General features: G+C 32.6%; 1 protein-coding gene across 7 annotated transcripts in view; it reads left to right on the top strand.

Moving 5' to 3' along the window:
• DGKB (diacylglycerol kinase beta) overlaps window positions 1-15,591 on the top strand; it is a 704,768-nt gene that overhangs the window by 501,827 nt on the left and 187,350 nt on the right. For all 7 annotated transcript variants that reach the window (XM_041728249.1, XM_041728247.1, XM_041728246.1 and 4 more), the window contains one exon: window positions 10,286-10,376. In XM_041728249.1, the coding sequence (XP_041584183.1) occupies window positions 10,286-10,376 (91 nt within the window). The remainder of the gene's footprint in view (window positions 1-10,285; window positions 10,377-15,591) is intronic.

Genomic DNA, 15,591 nt, shown 5'->3' with positions numbered 1-15,591 from the left:
GAAATAGCTGAATAGGAAATAGAGTTCCTACTCACATATGTGATTTCATGAATCCATAATAATGAACTCTGGCTAAGATTTAGTGACACTGAAACATATTATATAATTATGAATAATCTTATGATTATTTTATGAGTATTTGACCATTCACTAAAAAGTGCCTCCCAGAAATTTTCTTTTCATACTGATGGATACAAAATGACAATGAGATATTCTCTGTAATCTGTATAATCTGTTGAGAATAAGAGACATCTCTAAATGAGTCATTAACCTAAATAGGTGACTATAAATATCCAATAATATTCAGAATGTAATCACTTCAACCCTATATCTAAGTTCAGATTTTAGTACTATTTTTGTGGACATTGATATCATATTGTTTTGCCTCAATTGAAAAATACAGATGACGTTTTATTTAAATGCAACATATTCCAAAGTATTTTAACATAGCAAAAATTGGTGATTTATTGATTTGTTTATGGTAGTATAAATTGAAAATAGTTTTATTTTATAAAATATTTCCAAGAGGATTTCATCTTCATTTATTATCTGTTTATACGAGCATGATTTCAAATAGAAGGAAATAGTATATGGACTAGGCATATTTTTAAAATAAAACTGTAGATAATACTAGAGAGAAAAAGAGAGGAAATGTTTCTTTCACATCTCTCTTGGAATTTTTCAACATGTACTTGAAATATACCAGCACAATGATTAATCCCCAAATTATAATGCCTACTTCTGTCAATTAGTTTATGTACAAGTCAGTGTGAATATTTTATATAAATTATAGCATATTTACTCTAAACAAAAATAGATCATGATATTTCAGGGAGTCATCTGGGTCCCTTAAGATATAAATCAGTGACAAAAAAATGCAATCTAAATAAGAATAGATTTACTGACTCAGGTGCTAAGACTAGATAATTCTTCAATTTGATTAAAAATACCAATATTTTCAATATATCTCAAGTATCTGATTCCTATCCGTATCATTTTTATACACAATAAGTAATGTGTTTGTTAAACCACTCCTCAGTAACACTGGAAAAAGGGAAACTTGTCCCTTTTTTTTAGTTGTAGTGTGAGAGAAGTTTTAAGGTGAACAGTTTTAAAAATGCAAAGTTATGCTTCTTGTCACGGAATTAGAAAAGGACTGCTGATGTGTCAAGAAAAACAAAAGGTAAACACTTAACTAATTTTCAAAGAATAGAAACAAGTTTTATTAGAAGTATTTTTTTTTTAAGTTGTGAAACTGTGGTAGTCTTCACAGAATAAAAGTAAGGGAAATAATGTGTGAAGGAGCTAGAGAGGTGTAATTTTTTTTCTTATTTTTGCAAGTTTTACAAAATATAGCACCTAAAAATTTGTTGAGAGAAACAGTAAAATGCAGCAAGGTATAATATGTTCTAATGAACATAATTACTAATTTAAAATTATTTTATAATACTGAGGATAGCAATAGAGAAGTATTAATTGGCTTTTTAGTGATGGAAAGTAAATGTGTTTTCAAAGATATTTGTATAATATCTTTTTCCTCAAGTTGAACTCCTTATGTTGTATTATGAAACTGCTTTGTCTAGTGATTTGAGATGTCATTCATATTTTAATATGCAAACATATTTTAAATGTCATTATTCAGAGTTATTTAATAATGTGAACTCCTTGTAGTTCTTAAGCATTTGAAGTTACCGTTCAATTTATATTCTAGTTGTAAAGAGTTGTCCATGTGTCAGGACAGAATACAGGAACTGTCTCTACTGTAAGTCTGCTGAAACTCTTGCATTTAATTAATTTCCCTGAAACTAAGTAGGGACTTTTTAAATATCTGTTGAACTATATTAACACTATATTCTTATATTAACTCTATATTCTTATAACTGGTGTTTAAATATTTGATTGGTTTAGAACATTCAGTAAAAGCAAATAGGACAGAGAAAGAGAGAGGGTGACAGAGAGAGACAGAAAAAATGAAAGAGAAGGAAGAAAAGTCAGTTGGTGAGAGGTAGAAAGAGAGGGGATGAGCAAGCAATTCTTTCACCATCTAGCTCAACATACTCAATTCATTTTATCCCACTAGTTGTCCCTGCTGCCTCTGAAGGCTCTTTGGGCTTGCAAGTAGCCCTCCCAGGGGGCAGTATTTTAAGCCTGTGATGATAGTCTCATCCTCATTTTGGTAAATGCAAAAACATAATTGTATCATGGCTCTCAGAAGTGATCAGGATCTTACTCATTTGCTCAAGTTTACTAAGTAATAAAATCTATATATCACTTAAAATAGAGGGGAGGAGGTGGTAATTCCTTTCCAGGAATTAGAATACAGTTCCATTATTCAAGATATCCTATCCCTTAGTATCAAAATGCACGAAAACCAAATTAACTTCCAGATTGCTTGGTAATCATGAAATTAACACAAGGCAAAGGGATGGGTTGAGGAACTGTCATTTCCTTCCTTAAGGAAGTCTTGCTCTTCCCTTTTATTATGTGCATGCTTATGGCATCCTGTAAACCTTTGTTTTAACTCTTACAACAATTAATATGAAATCATTTAAGATATTTTCCTGATAGAGATTAAGTATTGTGCAAGCACAGACTTCTTTAATTTTATGTACAAATGTAATTACAATGCCTTCTGTAGCACCAAGGCCAGCGTAGATGCTTGGTATGGAATAACTGAATTCCTATCCCACCAGAGAAGAACAGTTTAGCTTCCCTTGTTATTCAGAGTTAGGCATGGAGATATGCTAATTCTCATATTTGTAGTGCCTTCCTCTTTTTGTTTTTAAACATATGGAAGGCAATGTTCATGTAATAGATGCTTTCTAGTTATGAATAAAATAATCAATTTAAATAAGATATAGCTTTCTTTTTTATTGAGGCACACAAAGCATAATTACATTTTCACTATCATTTTCGGCTATGCTCTACATTTTCATGTTCATATTAGTGAGAAATAACTGTATCTTAAATATTTCTCCAGTGATCTCATGGTGTATTTCATCAATTCACATATCAACAGATGACTGTTTCTAAATTATTTGATAAGTGGGATGGGTGAAGGAAGGACATACGGACTTCTGAGCTGCTTAATAGTCATTACAGACTTCATTGACAATAATCAAACATAAGATGCAAATTAGAGATACTTCAAAAAGGATTGTTTTATGAATTTTTTCAAAGATTATTTCAAATATATATACATGGAAATAAATTTTAGAAAATTCAAGAGGACACCAAGTCTGATGACAAAATCAAATTTAGTGGTAGTGTCAAGTCTAATCAACTGATGAGCACAAGTAATTATGCTGAATAGAAATCCTTCATGTTAACTCCTTTATCTCTCCCCACAGAGTTTCACATCTAGAAAAATAGTATTGTATGACAAATAGATCACCTCATTTAGATTTTCCAAATATCTCATTCATAATAATTTGCGTGAAAATTATCTAATAAACAATAATGAGCTGTGTTCAGAATACAGAAAGTAACAAAATACACAAGATAAATAAAAGCTTATTTATAAATCTCACAAAAGTAAAATGCAGAGACAGACTGTTTTCAGAGTTGGCTGATAAGGCATTTAACTCTGTCAGGGATCTGGGTTAGCATTTCTGGATTTCCCATGACTTTTCCTTCACACTGGCAAATTGGCTGCTCCATCTCCAATTATAATCTCCTTATTTGGCAACATGCAAAAACAGGAAAGGAGGGACAGAGCTTTTATTTTGCGTGTGCCTCTTTACCAGAGTGGAAAATCTTTCATGGAAGCCCACAGTATACTACCCTCAGGTCCCATCGGTCAACTCTAGATTACATTGTTATCTTTAGTTTGCTGATTTCAGGAGAGAGGAATAAAAGCTCTTTTAAAATAGAAATATGAACAAAGGAGTCATCTAATGATGACCTATCTGACCTCTAGCATTTCCCTTTTGGCTTAGAAAAAAAGTTTCAGGTGATGCTGCATTCATTATTTTATTTAATGAGAGACAGTATAGGAAAAAAACCTTGAATTTCTTGAGTTAGGTTATGCTCCTTCCATATGATGTGGGGAGAAGTTCTCAGCCTCATTGGCTTCACCTGTGACAGTGCCATGCTCAATAAGAGTAGCAATTATTGCTATCACAAATTTCAATTAATCTTTCTAACAATTTTCTTAGGGTAACTTTTATGATTATAAAATATTTAATAGTAAAGATCTATTACTGACAGATTGCATTGTAAACATGCTTGGACATAATTTAAACATTTTATAGGTTTAGTTTTACATTTTGTATAATTATTAATTTATCACAGCTCTTTGGAAACTTACTATGTGTATATATACTTCTTCAGTATGGATTTTGCAATGTGGCATCACTACTCCTTTTATACTTTTCCATTCTTACATTCCTAATTATTTCTGGTAAAAAAAAAAAAAAACAGAGAAAACATTTAGGAAAGAAATTACCAGCATTACAATAGAAATTCTTATAGACAAAACTGCTCATTTCGAAACTGCTCATTTAGACCACATATTGTTTCTCTTTTATATAGAGAATTGAAAAAATAGTTGAAAAATCATACAATTTTTTTATCCTTGGATGCATCTTTTTGTATGAGAAATTTCTTTACTTATGTAAGAGTACTTCAGGTTAAAAATTGTATTTTTAAAATATCCATCTTTTTTCACAAACTAAGATGGAGTATTATATGATTCTGTCTGAGGTTTCTATAGCTTGTTTCATCATCTCCTGAGGACTTACCAAACATATCTTACGAATCAGCATTAGATACAAGCATTTTTATATGTCATTAAAAAAAATTGTAGCTTTACCTGTTGTTTGGAGATGTGAAAAATATCTGCTCTCTTTGGTATGAATATAAAATATCCCCACTGTAGTCATTACAGCTGTTTCTTCCTTATGAAATAATATTATCAACAGTATTCACCTGCTATGAAAGGAGTATAAATTGCTATTTTAAAAAATAACATGAATTTCAGGGTATCAGTAAAATATGTAGTATTTGATGACACAGAATATAGGGTCATTTCTGCTACTAATATGTTCCTAAGGATAGTAATTGCCATAAAATTATAGTTTCAAATTGCTATAAGCAAATATAATTATTTACATACTTAAATGCTTGATACTGTGATTTTTTTATAAACTGGAGTAAAAAATAAATAAATAAATAAATAAATAAATAAATAAATAAATAAACTGGAGTAAAATTTGCCATTTATTCCGAAATCTCAAACTTTGAACAACCTTTTTCATAACCATTTATTAGTGTATTTACAGTTACCGGTCAAAAGCAAAAATTAAATCTCTCATTTCATTTGGTTGGCTATGGCGTTCATTATGAACAAATATCTATTACTATAGTCCATACAGATGATGGTTTACAGTCTTCAAGAGGATACAAATTAACTGCAAGTTTCTCCAGCTTTTACCCCGTTGTTAATCTATGGTTGTGGCACAGACAAGTCCCTGCTGCCCTGCCACCCTTCTGTTCACTGCCCTTATCCCGTGAGTGCTTCTCTCTGCTGGAGTTGCAGCTCTCAGATGGCTGCTGGTCCACCCATGAAACCAAGTCCCACTGGGGCCCAACCACTTGGTTTGTGGTTTCTTTTTAAAATAATACCTCACTGTGTTTTGGAATAAATGAGTAACTTTATAACCAATGTTTAGTGTAATGTCTTTTGATAATGAAAGACAAAAGTGAATTGATTCTATGACATAAATGTACCACTTTTGGCACTGACCCTGTTGCCACGAGCCACCAGTGCTGCATGTCTTATCACGGATATGTTAGACAAGTTTACAATTCCTGCTCTGTTCCTAGCATATCCCATAGAATTAGGAGACTGAATTTTAACATTAAAGTTAGTGAGTTGTTAGAAACACTATTCTTCACAAGACAACAATTTTCAAACCAGATTTGAAGTAACTGTTGAAATGCTTTCAGAACAGGACAAAAGTGAAAGAAAGCTAATGAAAAAGATGACAATTTTTGAAACATCCTTAACGAGTAGAAAAGCATATTGGCTTTAAATCCTTTTTAACTAGCTACTTAAGACCTTATGTGTTTGCTTTCATAAGAAAAGCAGTGCTCAAAAGGGGTTTATTTTCTTATCTGATCAGCACGTTTTCCATACAATATGGATAGAATAGCTTAGTTAAGGGTGCTTGAAAAAAGGATTCATGTCTCTAATAGAAGCCTTTTCAGTTTTATACACATTAAGTAGTAATATATTAATAATATATATTTATAATATAATAAAAATAAAAAAGACATCTGTGAGAAAAAAAGTTGACCTTTAATTTGAGTAATTTTACTGAATTAAAACTTTCTGTGTATTTATGACTTGAGCTTTCTACAGTAAGATAAATGAGGCAGTTTGACCCCTCTCTTTATGTTGCATCTTCATTAGCAATGAACTTAATATCTAATTAGGCTCTTTGTTATTCTTTTTGGGAAATGCACTAGCAATTCATGTTCCGTTTGTTTGTTTTATGTTTGCTGCATTTACGATACTTAGCAGACAAAAACCAAATCAAGAGACGTGTACCAGGAAGAAAAATTCTAAGGAAAATATATTGCTAGAAATTAAATTACCAAGTTTAGAACTAAATTTCATAATGAAGAGAGTGATCCTTTGCTTGAGTAAAATCTCTGATCGTTTACATTTCCCTGAGGATATGTAAAAGTGGCAAAGTTACTATTAGTAAGAAAATCTTGATAAAGGTGAGCTAATTTTTTCTAAATTTTTACCTGAACATCTGGTAGCCAAGCACTTTAAATATTAAACTGAAGCCTGTAGACTTACAATTAAATTCATTGAAATAGAGTTTAGTATATTAATGAAAAAGATTTCAATAATATGAATAACTTTTTGTGGGACATTTGTCATCACACCTGCGATCACAAAACCTGTCTAAGAATACAATATATTTGACTTTGGTGTGGGATATTTCATAGTGTGTTAAATGTCCAGTTCCTTATTCTTAAAGTCCAAAGCTATAGATAGGTTTTCTCTGACAAATTTAGTTTGAATTATTTGGAACATTTTCTAATGTGAGCCATAAAAATAAATAGCATACATGTTTAAATGTGCTTTTTTGCATTTCTACAACCTAAAGACCAGTTTGGTTGAAAAAATAAAATTTAACAGCTCTTAATTTGTCATGTGGAATCTGATTCTATGTGTTTTTTATTACCTCCATATATTTATCTAAGTGAAACATAAAATGGTTGTAATAATGGAGAATTTAAAGCAGCTTTTGCACATGAGCAGTAATGCTAACTAATATGGTGAATAAAGGCTGAATGTAAATTCTCAGAATTCTTTTTTTTTATGTATTTACTAAAGTTGGTATATTTTGGTTAGCTGATACAACTTCCCCATCATCTTAATTAAACTATGAAGAATTTTGATGGACAGAATGGAAAAAAAATAGAGAGTAATCATTATGTGCAATAAAAAGTCTTGTGTGCATACATATACATGTGTGTATATGTGTGTGCATGTGTATTCAGTTTTCTAACTGCAACACAGTATACATTAGGTCACAGAACGTACCATCATATAAATCCAAAGTCCTTCTTTTGCTGGAATAATGCTCTGGAATTCCCACATGTACACCAGAAATAACTTTGGTATGGCAGAAATTAGTACAATCTTAATATTACGATTAGGTTCCTATTGATGCTGCCTCACGTATGCTCTTCAGATTGAATCTCTCTTCTCAGTTTCCATCACTACTTGGTTGAGGCCTTCAATTATGTTTCATTTGTTCTATTCCAACAGCCACATTTCTGTTCACTATTAGCATTCAACATTTTAGCCGTTTTATTCATTTCTGCTAAACTTATTGCTCATATAACAGAGCTGGCCATGCCACTCGACTGGTTATAAACTTCTGTCAGCATCCTATTAATCTAGAATATCACATCCAAACCCCTTAACTCGACATACATATCCTGAAATAGACCCTTATTATATCATACCCTGTGTTCTCTTAAGTTACTCTGCACTCCTAAAACTTCCCAGAACTTGTCTTTCTTGTTTGAGGGCCTACTTCTGCTTACTTATTAAAATGTTGCCTTCTTTTCTAAAGCACTCTCCTGAGTAAAAGTAGTTGACTCACTGAAATGCTTCCCCATAACACTTGGCTCATATTTTTGAAGAGCATTAACTTTTTAATGATTTTGTATGCCCATAATCTTACAGCATTCCGAGCTCCTTGGTGACAAAGATAATTGTATTCATATTTATATATTTAGAATTTATCACAGTAGCATATGGAAGTTGATATCCTTATTAAATATTTGTTGAATTAATGAGTGGATGAGTATATGAATCCAGGAAGGTCTGGATAAAACTAATGCAAAAATGTTATTAGAAAACTTGCTGGACGTAGAAAGACAATTCCAAATAATCATAAAACATCGTCTTATTATCCTAAGGTTGTCTCGAAACTACTGCATATGACCAATATTTCCCTCTTAATTTATTGAATGACATGTTTTCATCAGAGTGAAAGAGTCAAAAGGAAAATACTTTTAATTTTTGTAACTTCAGACAGCAAGTAAATTTGCAAAATTACATGTATTCTCTGAAGTAGATATTTGCATTAATTTAATATAAATTTGTATGTAGGCTCAGGCCCACAGATCTTGATGTTAAATGTTTACCCTTGTTTTATCTAATTAGCTATCATCTATTTTTAACTACTCATTCATAACTCAAGGAAAATATTCTCTAGGAAGGAATGAGGATTCATGGTACTAGAATACTAGGAATAAGAAACTTTCAGACTACTGGCACAATTATGGCAATTGATACAAGAAAAGCTAGTGAAGGGACGCCTGGGTGGCTCAGTGGTTAAGCATCTGCCTTTGGCTCAGGGCCTAATACTGGAGTCCTGGGATCTAATCCCACTTCAGAATCCCTGCATGGAGCCTGCTTCTCCCTCTGCCTATATCTCTGCCTCTCTCTCTCTCTCTGTGTGTCTCTCATGAATAAATAAATAATATCTTAAAGAAAAAAGGAAAGAAAAGCTAGTGAAAATTTTGTAAAGAAATAAGATCTTGTATGAAACTATATTACTGAATATATCTAAGTAGATGAGATTATTTTTATAATTTGTAATTTCATATCAGAGAACTCTATTCAACACAGTGTAATAATAAACACTGTATTGGGTTCCATGTTGTTTTCCATAACTAATCTTAGGGCTGAATTAAGTAGTAAGGTCCTTACCACATGTATTTTAAGTTGTTGAACTGTTTTACATTCTATTGTGAAAAGCACATGTCATCATTTGTAAGTCAAAAAGAGTAATTTGATGAGAGAAGAATATTTGAGTATGACAAAAATTTTTGTTTTGCCTTTATGTGTGAAAGTATGTATCTCTTTATACCTGTATTTTCTTCTAATTGAGGGCATAAAACCTTGTTAAAATATGTATAATTAAAAACTGCATTTTTTCATGAAAATTAATTTTTAAATCCAGTATTGGGTAATATAAAAATCTAGTCAGTCTTTGAAAAATTACATTATGTTATCATAAATTTATTCACCTGGTACAAAGAAAGATATGGTTACTGGGTCAAGGGAGACAATAAGTTTTGATACTGAAATATTTTAAACTGTATTTTCTTTGTAACTCTTGTTATATTGATAAATACTATTAGTGCTTCTTTAGCTTTTCCATCTTGTATCATAATTTCTCACTATTATTCACAGAAAGGAGGACCTTATCTTAAAAAAATAATGAATAGTTATCCCAAAGTTACTAAATTTTAGCTTTAGGGATAATCACTATTTTTTTCTTTTTAATATGCTATTCAATCTTACCAATTTCTAATGAATACATAACCATCTGGAAAAATTTAGCATAGTTAGCTTAGTCTCATTTTTCTCATAAAAAGCCCCAATCGGGTTTTTTTCTCTCTATGATTACAGAATGGCTGGTCTAAATCAAGTTGTATAAGAACAAGCTAAGAATTATATGAACTAAAATCATATTTAAAATCTGAGCGACCAATATATAGAAAAGTCAAAGATATACTTGAACTTGTCAGATCAACACATTCCTGTTCTTTCCTCAGGGGCAATCATACAATTTGACACCAACATTTAAGCTTCGAAAATTATGTGACCATCTATTACATTATGAATGTTATATGCCCTCAAACCTTTTTTATGACATATAATATAAGACAGGGCAACTTCATTTAAAAAAATCCTTTCTGCTATTGATAATTGCCTAAGCTGCTTCTTCCTTTCCTTTTTCAGAATGAAGAACAAATTTTGGTATTTTGAGTTTGGCACATCTGAAACTTTCTCAGCCACCTGCAAGAAGCTACATGAATCTGTAGAAATAGAAGTAAGAAAAATGAGTTATATTTTACAATACAATGAAATGGTTTGACTTTGATTATCAATATGTTTTTGACAGCCCATAGAAAGAGTTATACTTTGAGCAATCCACATAGCTTTACCTCACAATTCTAAAATTTCATTTCTGTTGCTCATTGGGATTCTAGCATTCTCGGAATTATTAGTATAAAGTTAAGTTTTGAGTAGGAGTTGTTTTAATACAGTATAAAAGGATGGAGGTGGAACACAACTTTAGAAATCAATGGGGAAGTTACTAGACATACTGTGAAGAGAAAAATGTAAAATAAAGGAAAGTATTTGAAGAGAAAAAATTTGCAAGATACATTAAAAAGTCTTTATTTTGGGGTCTCAATATCTTATAACCTTTAAAACACAGTTCACTGAAATTGTACTTCCTTTCATGAATAAAGGTTAAAAAAAATACTTTTCCATTCCATTCCCATTCATTAACTAGATTTTTCTCAGTTCCTGAGGTTGCCATTTTCCCATTACATTTGTAGGAAGTGGAAAAGCTACAAAAAGAGAGCAAAGATTGCAAGAAAAGACACACTTTGAAAAGATTTGGAGCAAATAGGTCTACCAAAAAATACAGATACAGTAGGACTAAAATTTTTGGAGATGAGTTATAATAGAAAATGACTTAGTTTTATTGAGAGATTTTAGGGGATAAAGGAAAAGGAAAAGTTATGCCTTGATGAGTGGCGAAGATAAACCCCAGGAACAGAATTATGAAACCAGAACACCTAATGACTAGCTGATATGAATTGTGAAATATTGGCTTCAATATTTTTTATTTTAAAAATAAATGTATAACTTGTCTGCTGAGACCTAAATCATTAGTGGCATATATTCAGCTAATAAGTTTGGTAAACAAAAGTAGTATGGACCTATTGGATCATAATGGCCTGGCTAAGTTTTTCATTCTGACTTTCTAATTTCCTGTTAATGATAATGAAGGCAAAAGTGATAGTACTTCAAAATGTAACATTTTTTGGACTTTTGTAGTGGATAAATTGAAGTCTTAGAAGTAGAATGGATGATCATGGAATGGAAAATAACCTTCATGACTGAATCAGATCATAACGCTGAAAAGGAATATCATCACAAAAGTGAAGGACTTGGGATGAACACGGACTTTCTGTGATTACTATTTGTCAAGATTTATATATGTATATATTTATATACATCTGTAGAGAGTGATATATTTAGATAGTTACATATGTGCATATATATTTATAAAAAATAAAAATGTCTCCTTACATTCAAAAATCATTACTTTACGGGATCCCTGGGTGGCGCAGCAGTTTAGCGCCTGCCTTTGGCCCAGGGCGCGATCCTGGAGACCCGGGATCCAATCCCACGTCTGGCTCCCAGTGCATGGAGCCTGCTTCTCCCTCTGCCTATGTCTCTGCCTCTCTCTCTCTCTCTCTCTCTGTGACTATCATAAATAAATAAAAATTAAAAACAAAACAAAACAAACTTTAAAAAAAATTCTTAACATAGTGGATTTTGATCATTTCTTACCTTCAGAAACCTATGCTCAAAGACAATCTGTAGCAGAAGGCAAAAATGAAAAAAAACAAAATATGGCTTCTGGTTGAATGTAGGGTAAATACTCTGAAGCCTCTTGCACCTCTCCTTTCCTTACCCTACCAATGAATATAGATTGAAAAAAAATTAGCTAGGAGAAATGGATATTTCATGGATAGGAAAACTCAGTATTGTCAAGATGTCAGTTCTTCCCACTTTGATCAGTTGATTCAATACAATTTCAGTCAAAATACCAGCAATTTTTTTGTGTATATATCAACAAACTGATTCTAAAGTTTATATGGACAGCCAGGAGACTCAGAATTGCAATACAATGCTGAAGGAGAATAAAGCTGGAGGGCTCACACTACCAGACTTCAAGACATCCTACGAAAGCTATCACAATCAAGACAATCCAGTATCATTGAGAGAACAGATAAATAGATCAATGCAATGGAATAGAGAACCTACAAATAGACCCACTTCATAAATTTACTCAGCTGTCTTTGACAAAGGAAGAAAGACAATGCAACAGAGCAAAGGAAGTCTTTTTAACTAATGGTGATAAAACAACTGGACATCCATGGACCAAAAAAAAAAAACTACAAAAATAATTCTCTCTTAAGAAAAATGAGTTGAAAATCAATCACAGATCTAAATGTGAAATGTGCAATTGTAAAACTTTTAGAAGGTAACATAGGAGGAAACCTAGATAGCCTTGGGTATGGTGATGCCTTTTTAGACACAACACCAAAGGCATGATCATTGAAAGAAATAATTGATAAGCTGGACTTCACTGAAATAAAAAAAAAAAAAAAAAAAAACCTGCTCTGTGAAAGACAGTGTCAAGAGAATCAGAAAACAAGCCACAGACAGGAAATAATTGCAAAAGATATTTCTGATAAGAGCCTGTTAATCCAAAATATACAGACTCTTAAAACTTAATAAGGAAATAAACAACCCCATTGAAAAAAATGGGCAAAACATTTCAACATACCTCTCCAAAAAGGATATACAGATGGCAGATTTTGCTTCAACGTGGATGGAACTGGAGGGTATTATGCTGAGTGAAATAAGTCAATCGGAGAAGGACAAACAGTGTATGTTCTCATTCATTTGGGGAATATGAATAATAGTGAAAGGGAATATAAAGGAAGGGAAAAGAAATGTTGGGAAATATCAGGAAGGGAGACAGAACATAAAGACTCCTAACTCGGGGAAACGAACTAGGGGTGGTGGAAGGGGAGGAGGGCGGGTGTTGGAGGGGAATGGGTGACGGGCACTGAGGTGGACACTTGATGGGATGAGCACTGGGTGTTTTTCTGTATGTTGGTAAATTGAACACCAATAAAAATTAATTAAAAAAAAATAAACATATGAAATGATGTCCCACATCATGTCATCAGAAAAATGCAATTAAGACAGTAATGAGATACAACTCTACACCTATTAGGCTCCTGAAAACACTGAATGCTGGTAACTCTCATTTATTTCTAATGGGAAACAGACTGGTACAACCCCTTTGGAAGACAGTTTGGTGGTTTGTGACAAAACTAAATATACTCTCATCATATGATCCAGCAGTCGTGTTCCTTGGTATTTACCCAAAGGAGCTAGAAACTTACATCAACACAAAAACCTGCACATGGATGTTTATAACAGTTTAATAATTGACAAAATTTGGAAGCAAACAGGAGGTCCTTCAGTGGGTGAGTAGATACATAAACTATGGTACATCCAGACAATGGAATATTATTCAGTGCTAAAATGAAATTAGCTATCAAGCCTTGAAAAGACATGCAGGAATCTGAAATGCATTTTCCTAAGTGAAAGAAACCAATCTGAAAAAATTGCATACTGTATAATACCAACATATGACATTCAGAAAAGGTGACACTGTAAAACAGTACAAAAATCAGTGATTGCCAGGGGTTGTGGAGGGAGGGTTAGATGAATAAGCAGAGTGAAGAAGATTTTAGGGCAATTCTAATACTCTGTAAAATACAGTGATAGTGGATAAATGTCATTTTACATTTGTTCAAACCCAAAGAATGAACAGCAAGAGTGAACCATAAATAAACCATGGACTTTAGTTGGTTGTTATGTGTCATTATAGGTTTATCAGTTGTAACAAATGGGCCACTCAGTTGGGATGGTGATAAATGGAGAGGTTGTGCATGTGTAGAGGCAGGGATTAGATGGGAAATTCTGTACCTTCCCTTCAATTCTGCAGTGAATCTGAACCTGCTCTAAAATAATAAAGTCTAGAGGGATCCCTGGGTGTCTCAGTGGTTGAGCACCTGCCTTCCGCCCAGGGTGTGATCCTGGAGTCCCAGGATCAAGTCCCACATTGGGCTCCCTGCGTGGGGCCTGTCTTCTTCTCCCTCTACCTGTGTCTCTGCCTGCCTCTCTCTCTCTCTCTCTCTCTCAATCTGTGTCTCTCATGAATAAATAAATAAGATCTTTAAAAAATAATAATAAAGTCTAGATCTAGAGTATAATATTATGCATGTCAAAAAAATTTTTAAACAGATTAAGGAAATATAGCCAAGGACATTTGAATGGAAATAAAAGGACATTTTTGTGAAAATAAAAAGTTTTGGGACACCTGGGTGGCTTACTCCATTAAGTGTCTTACTCTTTTTTTTTTTTTTTTTAAGCATCCAACTCTTGACCTTGGTTCAGGTCATGATCTCAGGAGTGTGAGATCTAGTCTCTGGTCAGGCTTCATGCTGGCCATGGATTCTCTCTCTTCTCTTAAGATTCTCTCTCATCTCTTCTTGTACCCCTCCCCCCTCTTCTTGCATGCACACACACACTCTCTTTCTCTCAGAAAAAAAAAAAAAAGTTATAATGATAAAATTGAGTGGTTTTGTTCCCCAGAGCTTTTTACATTTTATAGAAAAACTATTTAGAATGCTCCTCCAAGTAATCTGGGCAACTAGAATAAGTTATTCTTCCGAGGATCATGCTTCTATAAGCCCTCCAACTCTGGCTTCCCAGCTCTGCATTTGCTGGCTTATTCTGGCGTTCAACGCAATAGCATTTATAAATCAGAACTAGCACTGTGCCCTCCTCACTTTATTGTTGCGTATCTTATAGATACTGTTGTAATTTTTACATATTTATATCAATTCTAAAACTTGTGGGTGGCAGTGTATGTGTGTTTGTGTGTATAGAATAGATAGTAATGCAAAAACCTGCTCCTCTACTCATTTTTTAATGAATCCAGTCTATCATATTAGCAAAATATGCCTTTCTGCCCTCAAGGTTACTTTATAATTAAATATAGCAAAAACATCAATTTGGAAATTTGATTCTGTTTGCTGTTGTTCCCTACTTGGCCTAAAATTATACCAACTATTATTTGAAAATATATAACAGAGAATAAAAGTATGAGAGTACTTCAAGTAGATGTATGTTTTATCAGCAGCTTCTTCAAAACAAACTATTTGCCATGTCATCCTTTGTTTCACTTTTTTCTTTCATATAGAAAACTATTTCAAGAAGGGTGCATTTTTGGAAAAAATTGAATATCATAGGAAAGTAGTTGACAATAATAATACCTAATGTTTTATCTATTATTAACTATACCTTGTTCTTGGTATAAGCAATGTATGTACATTATCTGATTTAAGTCTTTGTCAAAATCCTATCAGAGATCCTAATAT

The sequence above is a fragment of the Vulpes lagopus genome, chromosome 13 (assembly GCF_018345385.1).
Source record: "Vulpes lagopus strain Blue_001 chromosome 13, ASM1834538v1, whole genome shotgun sequence".
Classification (NCBI taxonomy): domain Eukaryota; kingdom Metazoa; phylum Chordata; class Mammalia; order Carnivora; family Canidae; genus Vulpes; species Vulpes lagopus.
This window is presented reverse-complemented; position numbering and strand designations above follow the sequence as displayed.